This window comes from Magnolia sinica, chromosome 6, assembly GCF_029962835.1.
Source record: "Magnolia sinica isolate HGM2019 chromosome 6, MsV1, whole genome shotgun sequence".
NCBI classification, from domain to species: domain Eukaryota; kingdom Viridiplantae; phylum Streptophyta; class Magnoliopsida; order Magnoliales; family Magnoliaceae; genus Magnolia; species Magnolia sinica.
The window spans coordinates 17,681,436-17,705,129 of NC_080578.1; the positions used below are offsets into that span (position 1 = coordinate 17,681,436).

Here is a 23,694-nt window from a genome sequence, read left to right on the forward strand (position 1 = left end):
CTCAATAAATGGGATCCTTACTCATGACTTAGTGGTAGACTCACAGGAGTTTGAATCATTTCTGGTCATGAGTCCAAAATTGAAGCATATGCAATGCTCATGTGGCCCCACCACTGGATACAATGGGATTGAGCACCTACCATCCAAAACTTACTTGGAGCCACAGAAAATTTGGATCATGCTGATATTTGTATTTTCCCGTCGTCCATGTCTATGTGACCTATCAACCGGTTCGATGGCAAATAAACATCAGTGTGGGCCCTAGAAAGGTATCAACGGTGGACGTGATTATGCCCAATGTTTCCTGTGTAGTCCGGTTGAGCTTTGGATATTTTGATCCCATGCCCTAAAATGAACTGTTAAGATGGATGGACGGCGTGGATAAGATACATATATTACAGTGGGCCCACAAAGTTGACTTAACGTGGGCCCTCCGCGTCCTTCGCGACTCGAGCCATCTGTCCCTCACCGTTGGTCCCTCAGTTCCGGTTCGGAAATCCAACGTACGTTCCAGAGCCTGTTCTGTCTGCACCAGCACCTTCTAACGCTCGGCCTCTCTCTCAAATCCACATTCTGACAAGTCCTACAAGCCATCAAGAAGATTCTGATCGAATTCATTTCTATTTCAGGAGAAGGAGAGAGATGAGAAGATCAAATCACACGAATTTAATCTCCTAAATTTCTCTCACTGCAATCAAGGCTATGAGTCTTTACAGGAAAGCGAAGCTAGCAATCGATGCCTTCCATGGCGTCGCTTCCAAGATCTTGACAGCGACAGCCGACCGCCGAGCCGTCCCTGCTGCAACAAAGGCCGTCCGGGCGGCAGAATCGATCTCCGGTAAGAAAATCCCATCTGGGTTTTTCTCTCCTTCGTCCATTTCTCCCTTAAAACCCAGTTTCACCCGATCAAAACAAAAGTACGGCATCTCCGCGAGGCGATTCTACTACATTGATCGATACCAAGTTCAGCATTTCAAGCGTAGGGGGCCCCAGCGCTGGTTCCAGAACCCGCGTACGGTCATTCTCGTCGTTTTGGTCAGTTCTGGCGTCCTGATCACCGTATATTACGGGAATCTTGAGACTGTCCCTTACACCAACCGCACCCATTTCATCCTCCTGTCGAGGAGCTTGGAACGGCAGATTGGAGAAGCGGAGTTCGAGAAGCTGAAGGCTAGTTGTAAAGGGAAGATCCTCCCGGCCTTGCATCCGGTGAGTATTAGAGTGAGGTTGATAGCAAAAGACATAGTCGACGCATTGCAACGAGGAGTTAGGCATGAGCAGGTATGGATTGATCCTTCGTATGCTTCCGAAAGGCCTGAATTTGGTGACGTCTCTCTTGAAGGCTCTAAGGAAACTATAGCAGCATTGAGAGGCGAGGAAGGGAGGTTGGAGGGACAATGGCATCGGGAGGATGAGATTCTCGATGATAAATGGATACTGCAGAGTAGGAAGGCGGGCAAGAAGCGTGGATTGCAGCCCTCAACCCAGCACTTGGAAGGACTGAATTGGGAAGTGCTAGTTGTAAACGAACCTGTTGTGAATGCTTTCTGCATTCCGGGCGGTAAGATAGTTGTGTTCACGGGGTTGCTCGATCATTTCAGGACTGATGCAGAGTTAGCTACCATTATTAGCCATGAGGTATCCATGTTGGTCTGGTGGTGCGTTTGGATGCGGTATTGAATTGAATTGTAATTGCTGGTCCAATAAGGTGGAAATAACCAAATTGTATTTTCGTTCTTTAGCATTCATATCGACTGTGCTCCAAATTGCAATTATGTTGCTTGCAAGTTGGACTCAGGTGGACTGTAGCTGCAGTTTGATTGACGCTACTTCCTTGTAATATCTGTTCCTTACTAAACCGAATGTTCATAATTTAATTAATTTTGTGCCCAAACGCAGCCTTAGTATGTGTTGGGAACTGTGAAATAGGGTGCCAAGATTGAGAAATTTAGTTTTCTTGTGATTTATAGATCTAAATTTATGTTTTTCGATCAGGTGTCACATGCCATCGCACGGCATCCTGCAGAAGGGTTGACAAAGAACATGTGGTTTGCAGTCCTACAATTGATTCTTCTCCAGTTCATTTCCATGCCTGATCTTGTCAGCGCGATGTCACATCTTCTCCTAAGGCTTCCTTTCTCTCGGAGGTATGTTTCTGTTTTTTTTTTTTTTTTTGGGCTGCATTCTAAGAAGAAGCCTTTGAGATTTCTTTATTTTGTTCTTGTGTTTGTTGTTGGGCGAAATAACTCAGAGGCTGTTGTCCCTTGGGTTGATATCATTGTGTTCAGGTCAGAAAAATACTTCTAGGATTAGTTGGGGTGCACAATTGAATTGAATTGCTTCTAGGATTAGATTGGTGAACCGTGCTTGAGGAGCTTGCTTCAGCTTGCAAATGGCATTCTTTGAAGGAGACAAGGGAGAGCAATTTTTGTGTCTTGAACCAGGGTTGGTCATTGACGCACAGAAGAGCATGAAGAGAAAGATCACCTTCTTCCTCAAGTAGGCAAAACGTTGAATCCACAAGATAAAATGGAAAATTCAAAATTTTATTATTCAATAATCCTTAGAATTCCTGACTACATCACTTATAAAGAAATGGCAAACCCTAATAGAAGTCCTTATTCGTCTAGAATAGAACTTACCCGAATTAGTAAGTTGGTAAGTTTTGCCAAAAATAGAAAGCCCCAAATCAATCATACCGGAGCGTTTTGGCATGATTACAATCAATTTCTAAAAGACGGAAATCTAAAACTCTAAAATGAAGGGGATACATCAAAATTTGAAATTACCAAAATAGTAAGTTTTTTTTTCCTAGAACCATAAATTTGAACCGGAATGAAGTGTTTTCTAGTGAAATGGACCGACACGATCTACTATGGGGTTTGGTCGACCCCAGATGGCTTGCTACATAAAGATTGATAGGTTGTGCATTCCATGATGATACCTGGATAAAAAGTTATGCTTGATTTACGGTTTACACTTCAAACGACAATTTCTCCCTACTCGAAGTGAATATCTTTGATCTGGACACGCCTGGCGCCTAGTTACGTCACGCCTTACGTAGGACTGGGCGCGTTGGACGGAATACTTTTGCTTCCGTTCGGGCTTCTTTTGGTCCAATTGCACCAATAATGCATTTGCGGCCCCCTCTACATCAGTCCCCTCTACTTGAAAAGAACTCATAGCCGAGTTATTCAATGGAATCGGCTCACAATACTAATACAGATTTGCCACATTGAACGTTTGTGAGATCTCCATGTCCTCAGGAAGATCAACGACATACTCATTATCATTTATTTTTGTGAGTATCGGAACGGGGCCTATCTTCTTATTCAACAACTTGTTATACACTGTAGTCAAAAACCTCTCCTTGCATAGGTGAACTAGCACGTTATTGCCCACTTCAATCACCTTCTGGCGGCGATGTTTATCAGCCTCTTGCTTGTACTCAGTGTTAGACTCCTGTAATTTTTTTTAACATTAGTATGCATTGTCACGATCCGATTTGCCATATTTTCCGCAGCAACACTCATACCCGGTAACTTAGGCAACGGGACCAAGTCGAGTGTATGCTTTGTAACATGACCATGCACAACCTCGAATGGGGACTTGCCGATGGACCGATTCTGCATATTATTGAAGGCGAACTCTGCATGAGCTAGAGGAACATCTTACTGCTTGTGCTTATTGTAAAAAACACAATGTATGAGGTTCCTGAGCATGAGATTCACCACTTCTGTCTGCCCATCTGTCTGGGGGTGGTAAGCGATGCTAAACCGTAAGGTGGTGTTAAATCGCTGTCATAAAGTCCTCCAAAAGTGACTGAGAAACTTGGTATCACGATATGAAGTAATAGTCTTGGGGATGTCGTGTGGTTGCACGACATCTTTAAAGAACAAATTAGCAACATGGGTCACGTCTAGAGTCTTCTTACACGAAATGAAATGGGCTATCTTGGGGAAACTGCCAACCACCACAAATACCGAATCCATACCTCGTTGGGTCCGCGGAATACCTAGCATGAAGTCCATGGACAAGTCCTCCCAAGGGCCGTAAGGTATAGGTAAAGGGGTATAAAGGCCTGTGTTCTATGACTGCATCTTAGATGTTTGATATTTATGGCACCTCTGTACTGCTTTCCTGACATCTCTCTTCAACCGTGGCCAGAAATACTGCTCCTCTAAAAGGGTTATTGTCTTGTCTCACTCTTAAGTGACCGCCGATACCATCGTCATGTAACTCATAAATGACGTGCTCTCCTAGTGAAGTCCGTGGTGTGCATAACTAGTTTCCTTTGAAGAGAAAACCATCTTAAATATGTAGATTACTCGGCTGACCTGCCTGACATCTGGTCCACATGTCCTTGAAGTCGTCGTCATCTGCATATAATTTTTTGAGGCACTCGAACCTCACGACCTTATTGCTCGTGATAACCAGTAAGGCCGCTCGTCTACTAAGTGCATAAGCAACCTTATTCTGCTGCCCTGCTTTATACTTCAACACAAACGTAAATTCTTAAAAGAGAGAAATCCATCCAGCATGTATATGATTGACATTAGCTTGACTGTTAATATATTTGAGTGCCTGATGGTCTATATAGAGGATAAACTCCATCTAGATTAGATAGTGTCTCCAGTGGCACAGGGCTTCGACGACTGCATATAACCTCAGCTCGTATGTTGACCATTTCTTATGAGCCTCACATAGCTTCTCACTGTAGAATGCTAAAGGTTTGCTCTCTTGAGATAGCACACTTCCAATAATCACATAAGAAGTATTGCACTCTACCTTGAATAACTTCTCAATGCTAGGGAGCACTAGGACTGGAGTGGTAGACAATTGCTCCTTAATCTCAGCAAAGCTATGGTTTACCTCCTCAGTCCATAAAAATTGACCTTTCTTCATGTAATTAGTAATAGGGGCCACGATGGTACTAAAGTTCCTTATGAACCAATGATAGAAAGTCACAAACTCGTGAAAACCGTGAAAACTTACAGTCAATTGCCGCCTGCAGTCCTTGCATGTCATGTAGATTCTCCTGCTGGAAAGCCACAAATGTCGTTGTTGTCATTGGATTGTTCCTTGGAGCATCGTCCATGGGATTGTTGCCCACACCATCATTGGATGTCATCGAATCGAGGAAAAACCTCGCTTGATACCAACTGATGCAAGGAAAAGAGTGAAGAGAAAGATCACTGTCTTTCTCAAGTAGGCAAAACCTTGAATCCATAAGGTTATTCTTGAATCCACAAGATAAAAAGGGAAAATTGAAATTTTATTATTCAATGATCTTGAGACTTCCTGACTACATCACTTATAATGAAAAAACAAACCTTAATTGAAGTCCTAATTAGACTAGAATAGAACTTACCCGAAATAGTAAGTTTTGCCAAAAATAGAAAGTCCTAAATTAACCTTATCGAAGCATTCTTGGCATGATTACAATCAATCTCTAAAATGACGGAAATCTAAACTCTAAAAGGAAGGAGATAGTTAAATTTAGAAATTACCAAAAATAGTAAGTTTTTTCTAAAACCACAATTTTGAACAAGAGGGAAGATTTTCTCACAAAACGGACCGACGCGACCTGCTACAAGGGTCAGTTTACCTCGGTTGGCCCACTACATAAAGATCGATGGGTTGTGCATTCTGTTACAATACCTGGATAAAAAGTCACGCCTTATTTATGGTCCAAACTTCGAACGACAATTTTTCTCTACCCGAAGTGAATTTCTTCAATCCGGACACGCGTAGGGCCCAATTACATTACGTCCTATGTAGGAATGGGCCTAGATCGGACAAATTACTTCCGCTTTCGTTCGGGCTTCTTTTGGTCCAGTTGTGCTAAGAATGCATCTGCAGCCCACTCTACGTCAGTCATGGCTTTGCTAATCCCACTTGCGTGTAACACTTAGCCAATGCCCATGTCATCACATATTTTAGCATGGCAGATAATTGAAATATTCAAGCCATCCATCACAAGGGCACTACTATGTAGACACCATATCCTAAGAATCAGGTTAGTCCACCAGTCAAATGGACCACAATTAACTCAACAAATGTACGGTTGTGAAAAAATCAGGTGAAGTTTTCTAACCCGTCAGCTTATTTCAAATATCATGGCATTCCCACTAAATGGACCTCCTTTATCTTTGTGTAGTAACTGTTAGTGCACTAATTTGTGTATGTTGTTTGTCAATCACGTGAGTCCATGTGTCATGTAGTCGGTTGAGCCCTTGGAAACTGAAGATTGAAGACACAAGAGGACATGAGCATCAATGAGCAAAGAACAGGTAAATAATATGCCTTGGTGACCCTAACCCTTGACTCAAAACAACCCTTGAACTTCTTGATGATTTTGGCTTAGTAGGTAAACCTTATTGATCATCCCTTAGCCTTAAAAGCCTAATTAGAACATGATAAGTAAGGCTTTAAAAGATGCGAAGCCGCTGTGAAATCGTATGCCCAAAGCAACAAACTTTCGAGTGGTGCTCAATCTCATCGAGCAGACCTCAAGGGGTCTTCGATGGGATCGAAGATCCCCTTGATGGAATCGAGTATGTAACTCAGATCTGTCCAGGGGATATTTATCTTTTTATCTGAGTTTCTCGATGTCTTCAAGGACCCATCGAAGGATTCCCTCAATGCCATTGAAGACCACTCGATGGCATTGGGTAGTAGAATGTAAATTGTCTAGCAACAATTCAGTTGGAAATTTGATTTTCTCGATGCCATCGAAGCCTTGTTCGATGCAATTGACAAAGCCATTTTCTGCCCTTTTTTTTACCGTTGGAGCTCGAACTTCTTATAAAAGGCATCTGTTTCTTGGGCATTCGAATGAGTTTTTGGTATAGTAGAAGCTTAGGTGATTCCATGATCATATCTCTCATCCCAAGCCTCTAAATCAATGAGTTCTAGGACATCTTCCTTGATATTAACACTCTAATGAGGATTCCAACATCCACCTTGAAGATGTCCTTGAACTCCACCATTTTCTAGAGGTTAGACTCAACCTTTATAGGTATACCCTTGTTTAAATCCTCTAAAAGACCCATTTAGGTGAATCTCCTAGAATTACAACATTTCCATTAATTGTAGGAGATTCACCGACCTCCCATAACCTTGGTCACCTCGAAAGGAGCAACACATGCAAGGTAGTTGATCTTGGAGATGAAGCATCGGCAACACATCAGCATCACGATCAAGGGAGTAAGAGGAGCTGATTGAAGCATGGGAGAGCATCGATCAAATAACCTGAAAAGACGCTACAAAATGGGCTCAATCTGACAAGTAAGTTGTCATTTATAAGAGTCCATGTACACTCCTTCCTTGTGTCGGATTGAGTGTAGAATTTGAATTGACAAACTCGACTAGGTTCTTGTGTATGACCTAAATCAAAGTCCTTGTTTAGGCCACCAGACATAGGTGTATGTGTGTTAGTCTCTGAGGGAGCCTACGACAGGAGTAAACGTAGGTCCTTGGATTAAGACCGAGGTTGTTGGTTGACTAATAGAAAACCAACTTAAGTCTTTTGCAGGAGCCTTCCACGGGAGTGTACATTAGTGTCCTTGTGTAGGGCTGTAAATGTTAGAGGTGAAGCTGATTTAAAATATCCGATAGTGAAATCTGGTATACTCATGGTTTGAGTGCGTCCACTGGGAGTGGAGTAGGGAAACCAAACCACTATACATGCTTGTGTTTGGGATTGTCTTTGAGCACTTTAATTATACTTTTGTGATGAATGTTTAATTATATATATACATGATTAGATGGATGCTATGAGTTGATAGGTAACACATCCCACAAACATGTACATTATCATTTATAGACTAGTTGTTTGAATGACATCATTTATAGTCTATGTGATTGGACCTATTATTGGCTTGGAAGCCTTAGTGTTATATTGCCTTAGTTTAATTGCATATTAGTTTAAGTAAGCAATTGTGTGTTTAAAAGGAGAATTTTATCTGGTCACAATCATCCCCCCTCTAGGACATAGCCTTCATTCATTAGCTCCGCCAAGCTTCCGCACGCATAGCCGTGAATTCTACGCCACGTGAAATTTCAATAACATCTACTTGGTGATGTTCACCTGATGGATGGCTTAAATATTTAATCTGTCTGCCACCCTAGCATATGTTATGGCTTGTGCATTATCTGACTTGTACATGTGCGGGCTTATCAAAGCTTGAGAGTTTTCTTAACAATGGTTCAAAATTCCACTGAAACATATATTTTGAATGAAATCCAGGTTCTTTGAACCACGTTCATAACATATATCTGGTACAAGGACCATCCTTTCATAGGCAATGCTGACAGATCCAATGTATCTAATAGGTAGGTGTGACTCTTGGGTGGGTTCAAGGTTGTAGCCACATTGAGGTCTTGGGTTTGATCCTAGTTTGCCCAATCAAAAGAATATGTGTGTGTGTGCCCGTGCATGCGTGATGCATGTGCTGGTCTCAGCTTGGGTAAAGGAGGCAGGTTGTTAGGAAGTCATCGATCATTGAATGTTTACCCAGCTATCATTAGATTTCTTGTTTTGATGATTGGTAAAACATGGTACATAAAGGTGGCACCAAATAGATAGGACAAGGCTACTGGTGGTGGAGATGATGATGATCTCTTGGTAAAAGCCAATTATGTTTTGGTAAAAGGCCAATTATGAAGCTCGTGGTCTCTTGGCAAAAGCCAATTATTGAATCCATGATCCTCAAAAGTAGTATGAAGACTGGCATGAAACGTGAATGTGGTAATTTTGTGAGGCGTGTTAAAAAATTAAGCTCTGCCGTACCTTGCCTTTTCCTACCTTTAGCTCGTAGCTGCAAAACTAGACATTTCATTTCTTCATTCCCAATCTGTCCATGTCTTGTCAAATAGAGGAGAAGGATTCCAAAGTTCTCCTTTTCTCGCCCTTGGGGAATTAGAGCATTTGGCTTTTGAGGATTACCTCTTAACTCCTAATAGGAGGCACAACAAAGGACCAAGAAAGATCTTTAGATATTACCGAGATGGATTTATGTGGTTTGTTATGCCGGTTATTGCCATATATGGAATGGTTATTCTTTCCCATTTAAGTGGGGATTTCTCAGGCCCTGTTTGATAGATGCCAAAAAATGAGCTAAACTCATTTTAGTTTTACAATAATTTGGACTTAGAGAGCTTGAGCTTTAATACATAATGAGTTAACATTAACAGTAATCATTTATTAGAGATGATGATCTCTATGTATAATTTCTGTTAACTAAAATGAGAGGAACTCATTTTTTAGGTGTTCGGTCATCTCTAATAAATAATTACTGTTAATTAAAATGAGAAGAACTCATTTTTTAGGTGTTTACTGAACAGGTTCTAAGGGTTTTCCAAGAGTAATGCTGACTAAGAGACTAGAGTTTCTTTGCCAAATGCAAAACCCAGTATGATTCAGCTTTAGCAAGGAAGGCCTGGAAGGTATAGCTTTTTATCTAAGGAGAAATTCTAGACTCCAGCCTACCTTCATCTAAAACCATGCCTAATTTGAGAAATCAACCTTCATGAATCTAGACATTTCCTCTGTTGGTATTGAGCTTTCTTAGTGATAGCTTACTCAATAGAGTGCCCTTTTGGTAATCATCAAAGTTGTGTCCTAGAAAGGCTTGTCTCTGCACCTCTCTTGAACAGGCTTTTCTATACACATCTGTCTTGGACAGGCCCGCACAGCCATCCTTATGCTGTTTGTATTTTGTAAACACATGGAATAGGGATTGATGGACAGGGACATGGTGGCGCATGTGCATGTTGATAGTGGCCCATGTGACACGGTGGGTGCTTGAAGGTTGACACTGGACATTGGCACATATGCGGCACTTGAAGATGGATGGTGACATCTGGCGCATGTGGACATTGGCACATTTGGAGTATTTAAGATCATGGTGGTACATGTGGTACATGAAATTGGATAGTGGCACAACCCAGCACATCGGCCCATGTGGCACCTTACCATGTGTGGTGCATGTGTACCTCATGGCATAGTCTAGTGTGTACTCGAAAAGGAATGTGCTGGAACACAACTTCTTACACTTTCAGAGGCCATTCTCTCCCCAACTTGGACAAGCTTGTCTGAAACTCCTTTGGATTTGCGCCATAGAAGGATTTGACGAATCACGGATGAGCTCTTGAGCGGTTATATACTTGCAAAGTTGTGTCCAAACAGCCCTAGAAGAGATTGTTGGCTTTTGAAGCAAATACAATTGGTATCCGTCTTTTGCCTGAAGTGACAGTCGATCTTGGAATCTACTTCTGTATTTATATTGAAAGGCTGTTAGGTTGCCTGGCGCGAAAGGAGGCTACGAGACTACATTTTGAGGATGGAAGACCTTCATAGAGAAATCAGGGCATTTTCTTAGTAGATGAATCATAGGTTCCTGCTTATCAGCAAATTCATAGCTTACTGGCTCACAGGAGTCCTTACATGGGGCCAATGGCTTGGTGATCCAAACCATTGATCTGACGGACCACACTGGATCTTAACTGTCATATATGGGTCATCGCTACAATGGCTGGGATCATCAAATATGGGAACTTTCTGGCTTAGTGATAAATCTTGTTCTTGGTAATTTCTCAACCTGGAAATTTCTTGGGAGATTTTCAATTTTTAATTTTTTCTCAGGATATTATTGGGAAAATCTTGCCAAAAATAAGAATATTTATTATAAATTTTATTATATAAAATTTAAATTTAAATAATTTGGTATTATATTACTATTTTTTTCTCGTGATATTTTAAAATCTGCTGTGATTTTTGAAATCTTGTGATTCACGATACTATTGTTTGGTGTTTCTTATTATGTTATCGTGATTTTTTTCAAAATCTCACCAATATTTGTCACACTGCTTTCTTGGGGAAACCCTCGGTGAGCACCAACAGATCAACCATTTTGATCACCAAAACCTGGGCCCCAAATGCAGGGCTCTTGTGCATTGGCTGATGAACAGGAACCCATAATTTCTGCTTCCCAGTACTGGTTTGGTTGAGTTTGGGGGAACTATGGAAATGAAATCTGAGAGTAGATTTAGTCATGGAGTTAAAGAGATTCCCTATAATAGGATTCTATATGCTCATTCTCAAGGCCAGATAGGCAAAATGAATAGAACCTGACTAATTAGCAAAGCAAATCAAACCTTTGCTGACAGTAGGATTTGTGAATCTCAAAAGCATAGCCTTTGCATTTTTCATCTTATGCATATCATATTGCTATTCAAGCTAGTCTACACGTATAAAATCCTTCTATAAGACTATTAGTAGATTACGAATATCTAATAGCAGGGAATCAATGTGAAATTGCAGGAGTTGAGTTCTCACCTCTCTTGTACCTTCTTGCTTATGTACTTACAATAGATTGTCTTGTTACCAGGATGGAAATGGAAGCAGATTACATTGGGCTGTTATTGCTAGCTTCAGCTGGATATGACCCACGTGCGGCACCGAAAGTATATGAGAAGCTGGGACAGGTGAGTGGTGATTCCACATTGAGAGACTATCTCTCCACCCATCCATCTGGAAAGACGAGGGCGAAGCTGCTGGCTCAAGCCCAAGTCATGGAAGAAGCACTTGCGATATATAGGGAAACCGTAGCAGGTCGTGGGATCGAAGGATTCCTGTAATAAAGCACATCAGCATTTCTTTCCATTCGGTTGCAGCGCCCCCAATTTCTGTTTTAGGTGCACTACTGAATTTTTGCTATACAACCTGATGAGGTGATGTTGTGTGTAGAAATGCAATTTGCGTTGGAATCAAAAGCCAGGTGGGCCGCACATTCAGACAAATTAAGAATCCTCTTCTTGTTTGTCTGTTATTTATATCATTCTAATTAACTGCATATGATGCATGTAGGGGTGGTAAGTAATGGGTCAGGTTGACCTGGCCAAATGGCGTGATCTGCTTTTTAGGTAGGTTCAGGCCACAAGCTAAATGGATAGCGTGTTGGCCTTGGGCTGGAAAATGTGGTCCATTTAAGTTAATGGCTTGGGCTATGGTTGAACCCAACCCGACCCACTCATTTGGTTTGTTGATTGTCTAGGCTATTGATGACCTGACCCGACAAGACCAAGTCCAAAACCAGAAACAAAGTGCAGATTCATACTTATGATGCATGTATGTCATTCGTATCTACTAGTTGGTTGTGCCATTGCTTCATATTCCCTTCTTAAACATGAAGTCGGTTGCGCCAGGTTGGGTTGGTTTGAGCCTAACTTGAATTAACAATAAATGGGTCGAGGTGGGTCAGGTTTGGCCTTTTAGTGGGTCTGGTCAGCCCACAACAGTATGGTTTGTGGGTCGGGTCAGGCCAGAGTTCTTTTTGCCCATTTAATAAATGGGTCATATCGCTGACCCTGAAATCCAACTTGAACCCGACCCATTGCTGCCCCTAGATGCATGTGGTTAGGTTTGGATATGGGCTGCAACTGGGACTGGGCAAAATCAATATTTTAAATAGGCCTGCCCCAACACAATTCAAAATCTGGGCGCCCATTCATTGCCAGTAACACAACCAGTTTGGCGATCTCCGGTGCCCAAACACGTGACATTCTCTTGGTGATTGGAAGTATTCATCAATTGGACTGCACTGAATGGGCCATGGTGCAAAAATCAGGCAACTTTGGCTTATAAAAACTTGCGTGCCTTCATAATGTACCGAACAAATGATTTTTGGACCTCACATTTAAAAAAAAAATTTGTGGGGCTGCCCACAGGCCAACTCCTGTTAGTTACAGGAACCAAATTGTCAATTTTCTCCTTAAAAAGGATGGAAAAAAAAAGAGGAGGAGAGAGACAGAAAGAAAATGAAGTCTTACATGGAAGAACATGCTTTGGAATTCGGACACGGCTGTTATTTTTCTCCCGTGTAACTATTTCCAACATTTGTGCCGCCAAGAAACCATCCCTCAATTGTACGACTCCAATAATGTTAGTAGGCATTGAGACTTCAATCCATATCAGAAATTGATCACCATAAAGGCTTGGGGGGATGATTGCATACAAGTGGCAGCGTGGTTCAAACCAGGCATTTCCGCCTTCATATTCGTAAAAGATTCCTCAATGGATTTGGGAAATGGTAATCATCATAAAGGCCAAAAACTAGTATCATGCAAGTACTTGGATACAATCATTTCTTCTCAATGTCTCTGATACTCTTTTACCCTGCAGTGTGATGCATTCTTTTTTTTCTTTTTTTTAACAAGCTTCAAAAAGAAAGTTAGCCACCCCACAAGAGGGTGATGCATTTGAGGCTTGCTAAAAAGAATATGAAATTATTGAAATTAAATAGTGTCTGCAAATCGTGCTACAACCAATTCCGATTCCCATTCTTGTGAAACTAACATTAAGTCTAAAACAGTAATATGACCTCCTAATCTTCCACCTTGCACTTTTTACGAGTCCAGGCCATCTTCCTCTCTTCTACATAATGGGACAAAATCACTGTTCCTTTTCATGTATGCCTTCCAAATACAAGTATATTCAATAAATATTAAGGTAACAAGAGCAATTTACATAAAGATCTTCCTTGTTTGGCACCGTCGATTTTTTTACATCAAGGAGTCGATGCAAGTTCATCCATTTTGGTACAATAACAATGAACAATGGAAAGAGGCAGCTTGAAAATTTTCATTGGATGTGGTGGCAGGCCATCCCACCGGGGAAACAACACTGGGAGTTAAGCTTGATGCTGAAACCCATCCGTTACCACTTGACAGGGTGAGGTTGTCATTGCCATTCATATCATACAAGTCTCATCATCAACCACATCATGCCCCTAATTGGAGCCAAATTCCTTGTTCCATTGTTCAAGCTCTTCCCACTTGCTTTTCACGATGCTTGGTCTAATCACAGTCATTGCTTTTTGGAAATCTCCATATCTCAGCGGCCGCACCTGGTGAACAAGGAACGCAAAACACAGTTTGACTAGTCAAAGTTTGTTTCATTAACATTCACTTTCCAGCCGAACAAAAGCTCGGTACTATTTTCTTTTTCTTTTTTACTTTTTTTTTTTTCCCAATCGTGGGGTGCCTCATCAACCGTACACATGATGTGCATGTTATGATTCATACCCATACATTGGCACTGATATCTGATGGTTTTATATGTGCCCTAGAAAGTCAAATTGATTGATTTGTTAATTGGAACTTAGTTATTAGCAACCTTAGTGATGAATCGATTAGGGTCACAAGTTACCCAATAAACTTGGATGCATTAATGAGTTGCAGTATTAATGAGTTGCAGGGATTCCACTGTGAAATCTCTTAAGGCCCTTGGGAAAGAATGATGCAGAATCTCTTAAGGCCCTTGGGAAAGAATGATGCAGAATCTCTTAAGGCCCTTGGGAAAGAATGATGTGGTCATAACAGCCCAGATAGGTTATTGGAGAGTTGATGGTCCATTATTCTTTAGTACCAAAAGTTTCCATGACCACCTAACAAAGTTCTGGATTTATTTATGGTCATCCTATGTGAACGGGAGTATGGATGTTCTTCTGCTGATTGGATCTAATTCTAGGCTCGACTGGATATCTATAGTGGATGGATCACATCCCGTCTCCTAAGCAAGAGTACCTATCATGCTTGGATAGAATCGACTTGATTATGCACTAAATTAGACTTGTAGGCCAACATGGATTGTAGAGGGACTTCAAGGATCTTTATACGTTAGCTTTGATACACTTTCTGATGCTACAATAGTAGATGACAGTGGGATGCAGAGCACCAAAATAGGTGCTTAGATGAAATCCTAGAGCCCCTCCCATGTGTACCCAAATAGGACCTAAAGCTAAATAGCCCCCCACCTGAGGGAGGGATATGCTATCGTAAGGTATGATCTAAATCATTCGTATTAGGGTTTTGAAATTTGATTATATCTAGATGGGGAATCAATAATTGTTTAATTAAGTTTCTCAAAGTTTTCATGCTTCCATCTTTCAAAAAACGCAACAATAAGGACACGATGCAGAGAACAGGGATTAATGCCCCATTTTGAAGAATCTAAGACGTGTAAATTGGTATCCCATTTCTCACATGCTGTGTATTTAGTTTTGTGAAATTGGAAACATTTTACTTATGCTATTATGGCTTTAGTAAATGCATAATTGTTTTCCCAGTTTTCTAGAATGCCAAAACCAACAAAGACTGTAACTAATGTCGGAGGCTTTACAGTAGGATGAATTCAATTCAAATCTAATACAATGTATTCAATTCGGAGGCTTTACAGTAGGATGTATTCAATTAAAACCTAATACAATGTATTCAATTAAAATAAATCCTACCAAGTATCCTATGAGTACCCACTCCCGCCATTGGTGTTGTATCATGTGATACAGTTACACGAGTAAGATGTAAGTATGTAGGTACCCAAGGGGCCATTAGCAGTGTTTCAAATAGCTTATGCTATGTAGCGTGTGGGTTATGCTATGTACATAACTTCCTTTTAACACTACATAGCTCATGAAAATAACTTAAAATCATGTGTAGCCTATGCGCCACACTAATTTGCATTCGCCACATGCTACATGCGACGTAGAATTACAGTAAAATTTATTTTTCACTAAAACATTAAAATCAATTAAAGTTTTAATGATTTATTATATTTTTCTACTTTCAATGATTTTAGTAAATATATGTAACAGCATTAAATCAATTTCACTGCCCTTTCTTTGTCTTTATACTTAATATTTACCCTATTTTTTTCTATTGTTTTAGGTTGTGTTTGGTTGAACCAATTATTATGAGATTTCATTAAATTTAAGTATTGACCAGTCTAATTTAGTGCAAAATATCATAAGATTATAATATTTGGTGCAACTAAACACAACCTTAATTAAAAATCTAGAAGTATATGTAGCTTGCGCCTCATTATTTAAAACACTGCCAATTAGTTACAGGCCAAGTTGCATGCTCAACAGCCTTGTCCCAAAAATATGACCCTTTCACTATTGTATAAGGTTTGTCAACACCTATCGTGGAACAAGAACAAAAGCAAATACAAGCTGCTGTCTATAAATTAGCTGTTAGAGAGGACAGTTGTAGTGTCCCAATTTCATATAGCCAATTATACGCACACCTAGACATATATATCCGCCTCACGAGGAATATAGTGAAAAATTAAATCAAATGAATCAGTGTAAATGGTACAAGTAATTAAATTTTGGGGACGGAATTTTGTTTAAGAGGGGTAGATTGTAACACTCCGAACTTTTTAATAGCCGAGTATTGAAAGTTCTCGAGTGTTACCATGAAATTTAACTTATTATATACATGTGTACAATACCAATCTAGCTATCCTAACCTTACATCTATTCTCCAACACAAATCTGACCGTTGGGAATAATCTTCATCCATCGATCAAGCCATCTGACTGTTGATTTCGAGATAGAATCATTGTATACCCAAGTATTCTCACTTGTCCATCATAACCAACTGTTCAGTCAACTATTCACCGCTAGGTAAAGATATCTGGCCATCCACTCTGAGTTTGGACCACCTGATCATAGTAAACTATCTATCTGACCTCCACATCCGTCCGTACACGTATCAGATTAAGATTATGATCCGTTCACCTTGTTCACCACCTATGAATATGCTTAACCCACCATTAGAACTACAAGCTGAGAAACTTACACATGTGAACAAGTCACTTAAATCTAACGGTACACATGTTCTACCTCTTGATCACTTCAAAAACCCACTTTATGTTCATCCATTTACGAAACTGACCGTACAACCACCTACATACATGGTCAGAGTGTTAACAATCAAGTTCCCTTATTTTTAGCAAGTCATCTGATCATTCGTCATGTTTGGATCTGCCAAACGGGCCACGCGAATATCATGGTAAACCGATCATCATGAAAACCTTAGGGTATATGCCCAAACTACCTGGTAACTTGTCAATTAAATATGTACAAACGTTATTTTGAATTACAAAGTAAATTAGCCATTGAAAGAGCATCTGGGTCATCTTTGAGAAATTAGGGCCCAAACTGGACCGATAGAAAAAGCACGAAAAATAAAAGATACTCGCCAAATTTTAGGAAATTTGGTCGGTGCATTCCGACGAAATGAATGTCGGAAGTTATTTGAGAGTTCGATGACAAATTTGTAAATCATAGTTAATACCATGTATGGCAACCAACGTAAGAGGCTTTAACGGTGTGGGCAAGTCACACACTTCTTGAAAGTGTGGCCCACCCACGGCTCGGATTTGCTTCATATTTGGGCCTGTGGCACAACAAGAACGGCTTAAGCTAATGGACGGGTGGATTGCTCACCAAACATCACGTTGGATCCCATCGATACCATGGTCAATACATATCTATGTTACGTCGTTTCAATAGGGACGTTTGAGCGTTGGTATGATCTGCTTGTCAAATGTATTGTGGCCCACTAAAGACTTGGATTTGCTCCATCTTTTGGACCATGGGCCAACATAACATGTCAAAACCAATGAAGAAATTGGATTTTTTCTGAAAAACTTATATCAGTGGACCTCACCTACCAGCAAACGAGTTGAAAACGGTTCCTCCGTAAAGCTGCAACGACGCCGTGAAAACCGAGCGCAATAAGAGGAGTGAACCCCAAGGCTTCCAAGTCTTTAGATCCACCTCTAATCCGGGCCGTTCAAACTCCAAAGGAGTAAGTTCTGATCCTTCCCATGCCAGCCGAAAAGGAAAGAAGTGGGGAATTCTGTCAGCCGTTTTCCATAGAGATGAATGCGGGTGTAATGTTCGCGTAAACCACTCCGCAAGAACATCCGGGCCATAGATTTGGTGGGCCAGAGAGCATCGGACGACAACAATCCCAGACCGTCCAGAAGGACTGTTTCGAGGGAAGATGGCCTGGTGACAGAGCCGCCATTGAAGCAAGGTCATCTCCTTTGACCAATCACTGGATGTTCTTGTATTCAAGAACATGATCGTAACCCTTCATCTGCTGGCCTTTCCAAAACCGATTCAACCTCTTGAAAAGGGAGAGGAAGAATCCTACCAAAACAGGATCGGAGGAGTTGCCAACAGCGCTAGCGTTGCTTGATCTATGCAAGAAGCCTCTAGAAGTTTGAAATCCTATAAAACAAAACCCACTCCATTCGCTGGAAGACGCACTCAGCAAAAACAAGGAGAGAGAAACGGGAAAGAAAGAAAGAAAGAAACGAGAGAGAGAGAGAGAGAGAGAGAGAGAGAGAGAGAGAAGAAAAGAGAAGGAAAGAAGGAGATAGGAAGAGACAGAGGAAGCAGCGCCTACTTCTAACCGATTTTTGGTGCTACAATTGTGACTTACAAAGTCGTCGACTCGAGTTCAGGATCGGACGGAGTCCAACAGTTCTAAGGGTAAGTAGGTGACCAAAGCTTCCTTACAACTGGGTTTTATATATTCAAAATTGTAGTATAGCGATAAAACCGAATTAAGCTAAGCTGGATCCGCGTTAGTATTCGCTAAATTACAGGATTAGCGGATTGAGAATAAAACGTTGAATTCAAGATTCTCCAACTAACAACTAATTAAATCCTAAACCCATATTATAGATACAACCCTAAACCAGATTTTAACCTTACAAATTACGTGATCTAGGATAAGGTTGGGATTGACGGAGTAAATAACTTCAGGAAACGATTTGAATTCAAAGGTGAGGGATTCCTTTAAGCTTACATTAATTTGAATTGATATGATTTATCTTGCCTTTACATGCCTCCATGTTGCTATGAATCCTCCATGCAATTGTTCGGTTTACCATTATCAATTATGGTTAGAGTATGACTTTAATTATGTGTAATTTTTATGAATTTATGTGGGGCGATGGATACAAGCCTTGCCCTTTACCAAATTTGAGAGCGACGTGTGCTTCCATTCTATATTGAGTTGGCATTTTGCTCCTCCCCTTATTTTTGTTGAGTTAGCCTATTTGCTACTCTTTTCTTTTATTGAGATAGCTTAATGCTACTTTCTCTTTTATTAGATTAGAGCCTTGTGTTACCTCCCCTTTATGGCTTGGGCACGTGTCTTAAAATTCCAAAACTCGCATGATGCAATTTATTTCCCCTTTGGTTCAAGTGATGTGTTAGAGGTTTCACAACTACTGATTCAAATCTTATCATGGACGTAATGCGCTATAGGTAAAGACCCTCTTGGTCGACGCGTAATTCCTTAGGTTTGGATAGTGGTGCACAAATTGATGCAAATAATTCGCAATGCGTGTTACATCACTTCTGAAATTGGATGTCGCAAATAGTCGCTCCATGAACAAATCGTGTCACGTAATTCATCCGACTCGTGTTGTGCCGCCTCAAGGTGTTCACATAAATCCACGGTAGCGTTGGACATGTCGGCGAATCTTCGTAGTATGATAATGAGGGGCTAGCCAGGTTTTCTATTAATTATATTCCACATTGTGATGATCACTACGTATGATGGACCACACGTACTATGCTAGGCATGCATTCATATAGATTGGTTGCGCATACTGATACCACTCATAGTAGTGAAGTACGAGACATATCAGAACCCTCACATTATTCTTATGAATCTCTTGAATTATTGTTAATCTTAAAAGGATAACCATCACTATGAGTAGGGCATTGACCATTTCCAACCATATAGATATTACAAGTGAAAGATTGGAAATTCCTCCTTTGGAGTTTGGACAGGCTGGATTAGAGGTGGATCTAAAGACTCGGAAGCCTTGGCGTTCACTCCTTTTAGTGTGCTTGGTTTTCACGACGCTATTACAGCTTTGCGGAGGAACCATTTTCAACTTGTTTGCTGGTAGGTGGGGTTCAGTGATATAAGTTTTTCAGAAAAAATCCAATCCCTTCATTGGTTTTGGCATGTCATGTTGGCTCATGGTCTAAAAGATGGAGCAAATCTAAGTCTTTAGTGGGCCACAACACATTTGATAAGCGGATCATACCAACGGTCAAACGTACCTGTTGAAACAACGTAACATAGATACGTATTGACAATGGTATCAGGTGGGGTCCAACACGATGTTTGGTGAGCAATCCACCCCGTCCATTAGTTGTTGTCCCACCGGCCCAAATATGAAGCAGATCTGAGCTGTGGGTGGGCCACACTTTCAAGAAGTGTGTGACTTGCCCACACCGTTAAAGCCTATTATGTTGGTTGTCATGCATGGTATTAACCATGATTTACAAATTTATCATCCAACTCTCAAATAACTTCCGACATTCATTTCATCGGAATGCACCGACCAAATTTCCTAAATTTTGGCAGGTATCTTTTATTTTTCGTACTCTTTCTATTGATCCAGTTTGGGCCCCGATCTCTCCAAGATGACCCAGATGCTCTTTCAATGGCTAATTTACTCTGTAATTCAAAATAACGTTTGTGCATATCTAATTGACAAGTTACCAGGTAGTTTTAGCCTATATTCTAAGATCTTCATGATGATCGGTTTACTATGATTTTCGCGTGGCCCGTTTGGCGGATCCAAACATGATGAATGGTCAGATGACTTGATAAAAATAAGGAAACTTCATGGTTAGCACTCTGACCATGTATATAGGTGACTGTACGGTAAGTTTCATAAACGGATGGACATAAAGTGGGTTTTTGAAGTGATAAAGAGTTAGAACATGTGTACCGTTAGATTCAAGTGACTTATTCACATGTGTAAGTTTCTCAGATTGTAACACTAATGGTAGGTTAAGCATATTCATAGGTGTTGAACAAGGTGAATGGATCATAATCTTAATCTGATATGTGTACGGACAGATGTGGAGGTTAGATAGATAGATTACAATGATCAAGTAGTCCAAACTCAGAGTGGATGGTCAGATATCTTTACCTAGCGGTGAATAGTTAATTGAACGGTTCGTTATGATGGATAAGTGAGAATACTGGGGTATATAATGATTCTATCTCCAAATCAACAGTCAAATGGCTTGATCTATGGGTGGAAATTATTCCCAACGGTCAGATTCGTGTTGGAAAATAGATGTAAGGTTAGGATAGCTAGATTGGTATCGTACACATGTACATAATAAGTTAAATTTCATAGTAACACTCGAGAACTTTTTTTTTTTTGAAAAGGTGACGGAAGTTATATTAATAAGATCAAAATACAAGAGAGAGAGGGAACTCCCACTGAGATAGCGAGAGAAGCAACCTCCAAAGCAAAAACAAAACACAGCCTATGAATTGGGAAAAATGAGTCCCCATTCAGCTAAGACATGTTGGACTCTCTAAATTGTTGAACTTGAAGATTTAGAGATCCCCGTAAAACATCTCCCGTTTCTTTCTTCCCAAACCGACCACCAGACTGCCAACAGACACATTCTCCACATCATCGTTCTATGTTTTCCTAATTTTGGCCCAAGCCAAGCTTTTATCAGTCCATCAAAAGAGGAAGGAAGACCACGAAATATTGAAAGAGCTGAGAATAGCCGACCACACTTTAACAATGAATGGACAGTGAATGAAAAGGTGATCCACCGATTCCTCATCAGCCATACAACAGAGACAAATGTTGGTTATTATCATGCCTCTCTTCCTTAAGTTGTCAACAGTTAAAACCTTCTTCTTCCCTACTAACCATCCGGAAACCGATATCTTTGGAGGAACTTTGAATTTCCAGACTTTTCCCATCATATAATTGTCCTCCCCTGAAGAGTTGGAAGCTATGGAAGAACAAAGAGATTTGACCGAAAAAAATTTAGAACTGTCACACCTCCGAACAAGCTTGTCTTCACACGTATTTTCAGGATGACAACTGGAGATACAACTGTGAAGAGCCACAAATTCTTCGAACTCCCAATCTTGTAAATTTCTTCTACAATTGATGTTCTAAACGCCATTATTCCCTAGTCTTAAATAGCAATCAGCCACAAGTATGGATCGAATTGGCGCAAGACGGTATATGCTTGGAAAATCATCTTTCAGGGAAGAATCCCCCACCCAGATGTCTTCCCAAAAGTGAGTTTTGTCTCCCTTACCTATTGCAATGCTAATCCCTTTGAGAACCTCCCTTTTCGAGGACAAGATGCCTCTCCAAATAGCCGAAGCTTTGTAAACCAAAGAGTCTTTGGTCCACCATCCACCCTCTGAGCTCCCGTACGAATTCCATAACGACCCATCTTCTGTTCCCAATACTCGAGAACTTTCAATACTTGAGTATTGAAAAGTTCGGGTTGTTACAACAATGGTCTCTACTTTTTGTAGAAAAGATTGTCCATGGTGTTTGACATCTGGGTGCATTATAGGACCACAATCACTGATGTTAACGTGCCAAGTGTTGTCCTCCATCTTCGACACTACATGTGCAGCATATGTCACCATCAATCTTCAATTGCTCCAAATGTGCAAATGTGCCCATGCGCGAAACGTGCTTCTCCATCCGTCGAGCATCTGACAAGTGCTACATGTGCCACCATCATTCTTCAAGCATCCACATGTGCTGCCATCACTTTTTAAGCGATCCACATGTGCAACATGTGCTATGTGCCAATGTGCACATTTGCTTGTGTCCATCCTGATTCTAGGGTGTTTGACAAACAATAACCAAAACAACAAAATAGCATATCCAAGACAAATGTCCCTAGACACGCTTATCCAAGAGAAATTGAGTTCAAACAAGCATGTCTAGGACAGAACTTGCTGATTGCCAAATGGACCTTAGAATAGATACAATTCCAAACTATCCAAAGTATGGGCTCCATTGTGGATGTAGCATACCTAGGAATCACACAGAGTGAATAGTTCTAATCAAGGTATTCCGTATTAGTAATGGTACCATAATGGCCACCACCACTACCGATACGGTGGCATAATGACCATTACAACCCCCGTAATGGTTAAAAAAAAATATGCTCAAAAAAATCTAGAAAAATATCTTAAAAAATCCAGAATAATATAAATATTCGAAATATGTATTCATTTTTTTAACATATTTATGGTAGCGTAGCAGTCCACTCTTTGGTGAAAGTGTTATATCAGGCTGTCTGGTGAATTTATGAACATAGTCATATATCTCTAATGTTTACACATCACAATCAAGCATTAGAACTGAAATCGGGAAAAAAAAAAAAAACCACAATTTTCATTTTATTTTTTTTTTTTAAATGCCCATCTTAGCTTCTATTCGCTCAAATTGCTTTAATCTACGGTTTTAATCCTGAAAACTATAGTAGAGTGGTCGAAATCTACTGTAGAATGATCTAAAAGAGTTTTTGGAATGAGAAAAGTATAAAAATGAGGAGCAAAATGGATTTACAAAGAAAAAAGTGGTCGTTTTTTTACCGTTACGGGGTAACAGTCATTATGTCCTGTAATATGGCTGTTATAGCCCCTGCAACGGTCAATACAGTCCCAAAAAAACAACTGTCCTATTTCACCCCGGTATCGCGTAATGGTCATGGCCGTTTCCAATATGTATCGGCCTTTACGGTTGTATTGTAACGAATATGGAACACCTTGGTCCTAATCATCCAATTGGTGTCCAAATGGACAGACAAAACAAGACTAGTTAGCACTCCAAATTCAACAATCTATATTAGACAGTTAAGATAGTCTGACCAATGTGAATTTTAGGTTATGATCCATCCAAAGTGGGATCAGAATTTAGAGTGGTCTGGATTTACATAGATCTATTCCACATGCATGGTGAATGAGTTACCACATTTAAAAATGGAGGAAAACAAAAAGTATTATAGACAT

At 40.4% G+C, this 23,694-nt stretch overlaps 2 protein-coding genes across 4 annotated transcripts in view; one reads left to right on the forward strand and one right to left on the reverse strand.

Moving 5' to 3' along the window:
- Positions 1-470: 470 nt before the first annotated feature.
- On the forward strand, positions 471-11,829 carry LOC131248434 (mitochondrial metalloendopeptidase OMA1). Of its 2 annotated transcripts, XR_009172228.1 has the most exons (4): positions 471-1,638; positions 1,996-2,147; positions 9,349-9,450; positions 11,394-11,526. XR_009172228.1 is itself a non-coding variant. In XM_058248712.1 (3 exons), the coding sequence occupies exons 1-3, from the start codon at positions 703-705 to the stop codon at positions 11,641-11,643; spliced, it is 1,338 nt and encodes a 445-aa protein (XP_058104695.1). In that variant the 5' UTR covers positions 473-702; the 3' UTR covers positions 11,644-11,829. The 2 variants fall into 2 exon arrangements, 1 of the variants encoding a protein (XP_058104695.1); XM_058248712.1 differs by lacking the exon at positions 9,349-9,450 and having other exon boundaries at positions 473-1,638; positions 11,394-11,829.
- Positions 11,830-13,368: 1,539 nt separating this feature from the next.
- LOC131248435 (uncharacterized) overlaps positions 13,369-23,694 on the reverse strand; it is a 32,651-nt gene continuing 22,325 nt past the window's right edge. For both annotated transcript variants that reach the window (XM_058248714.1, XM_058248713.1), the window contains one exon: positions 13,369-13,910. In XM_058248714.1, coding sequence (XP_058104697.1) covers positions 13,794-13,910 — 117 coding nt within the window. In that variant the 3' untranslated portion in view covers positions 13,369-13,793. The remainder of the gene's footprint in view (positions 13,911-23,694) is intronic.

Excerpts from the sequence above, each read along its gene's own strand:
- LOC131248434 (XM_058248712.1), top strand. The coding sequence starts at position 703 with ATGAGTCTTTACAGGAAAGCGAAGCTAGCAATCGATGCCTTCCATGGC. Across the intron at positions 1,639-1,995 it reads CTACCATTATTAGCCATGAG|GTGTCACATGCCATCGCACG; the intron begins GTATCCATGTTG and ends TTTTTCGATCAG. Across the intron at positions 2,148-11,393 it reads AGGCTTCCTTTCTCTCGGAG|GATGGAAATGGAAGCAGATT; the intron begins GTATGTTTCTGT and ends TCTTGTTACCAG.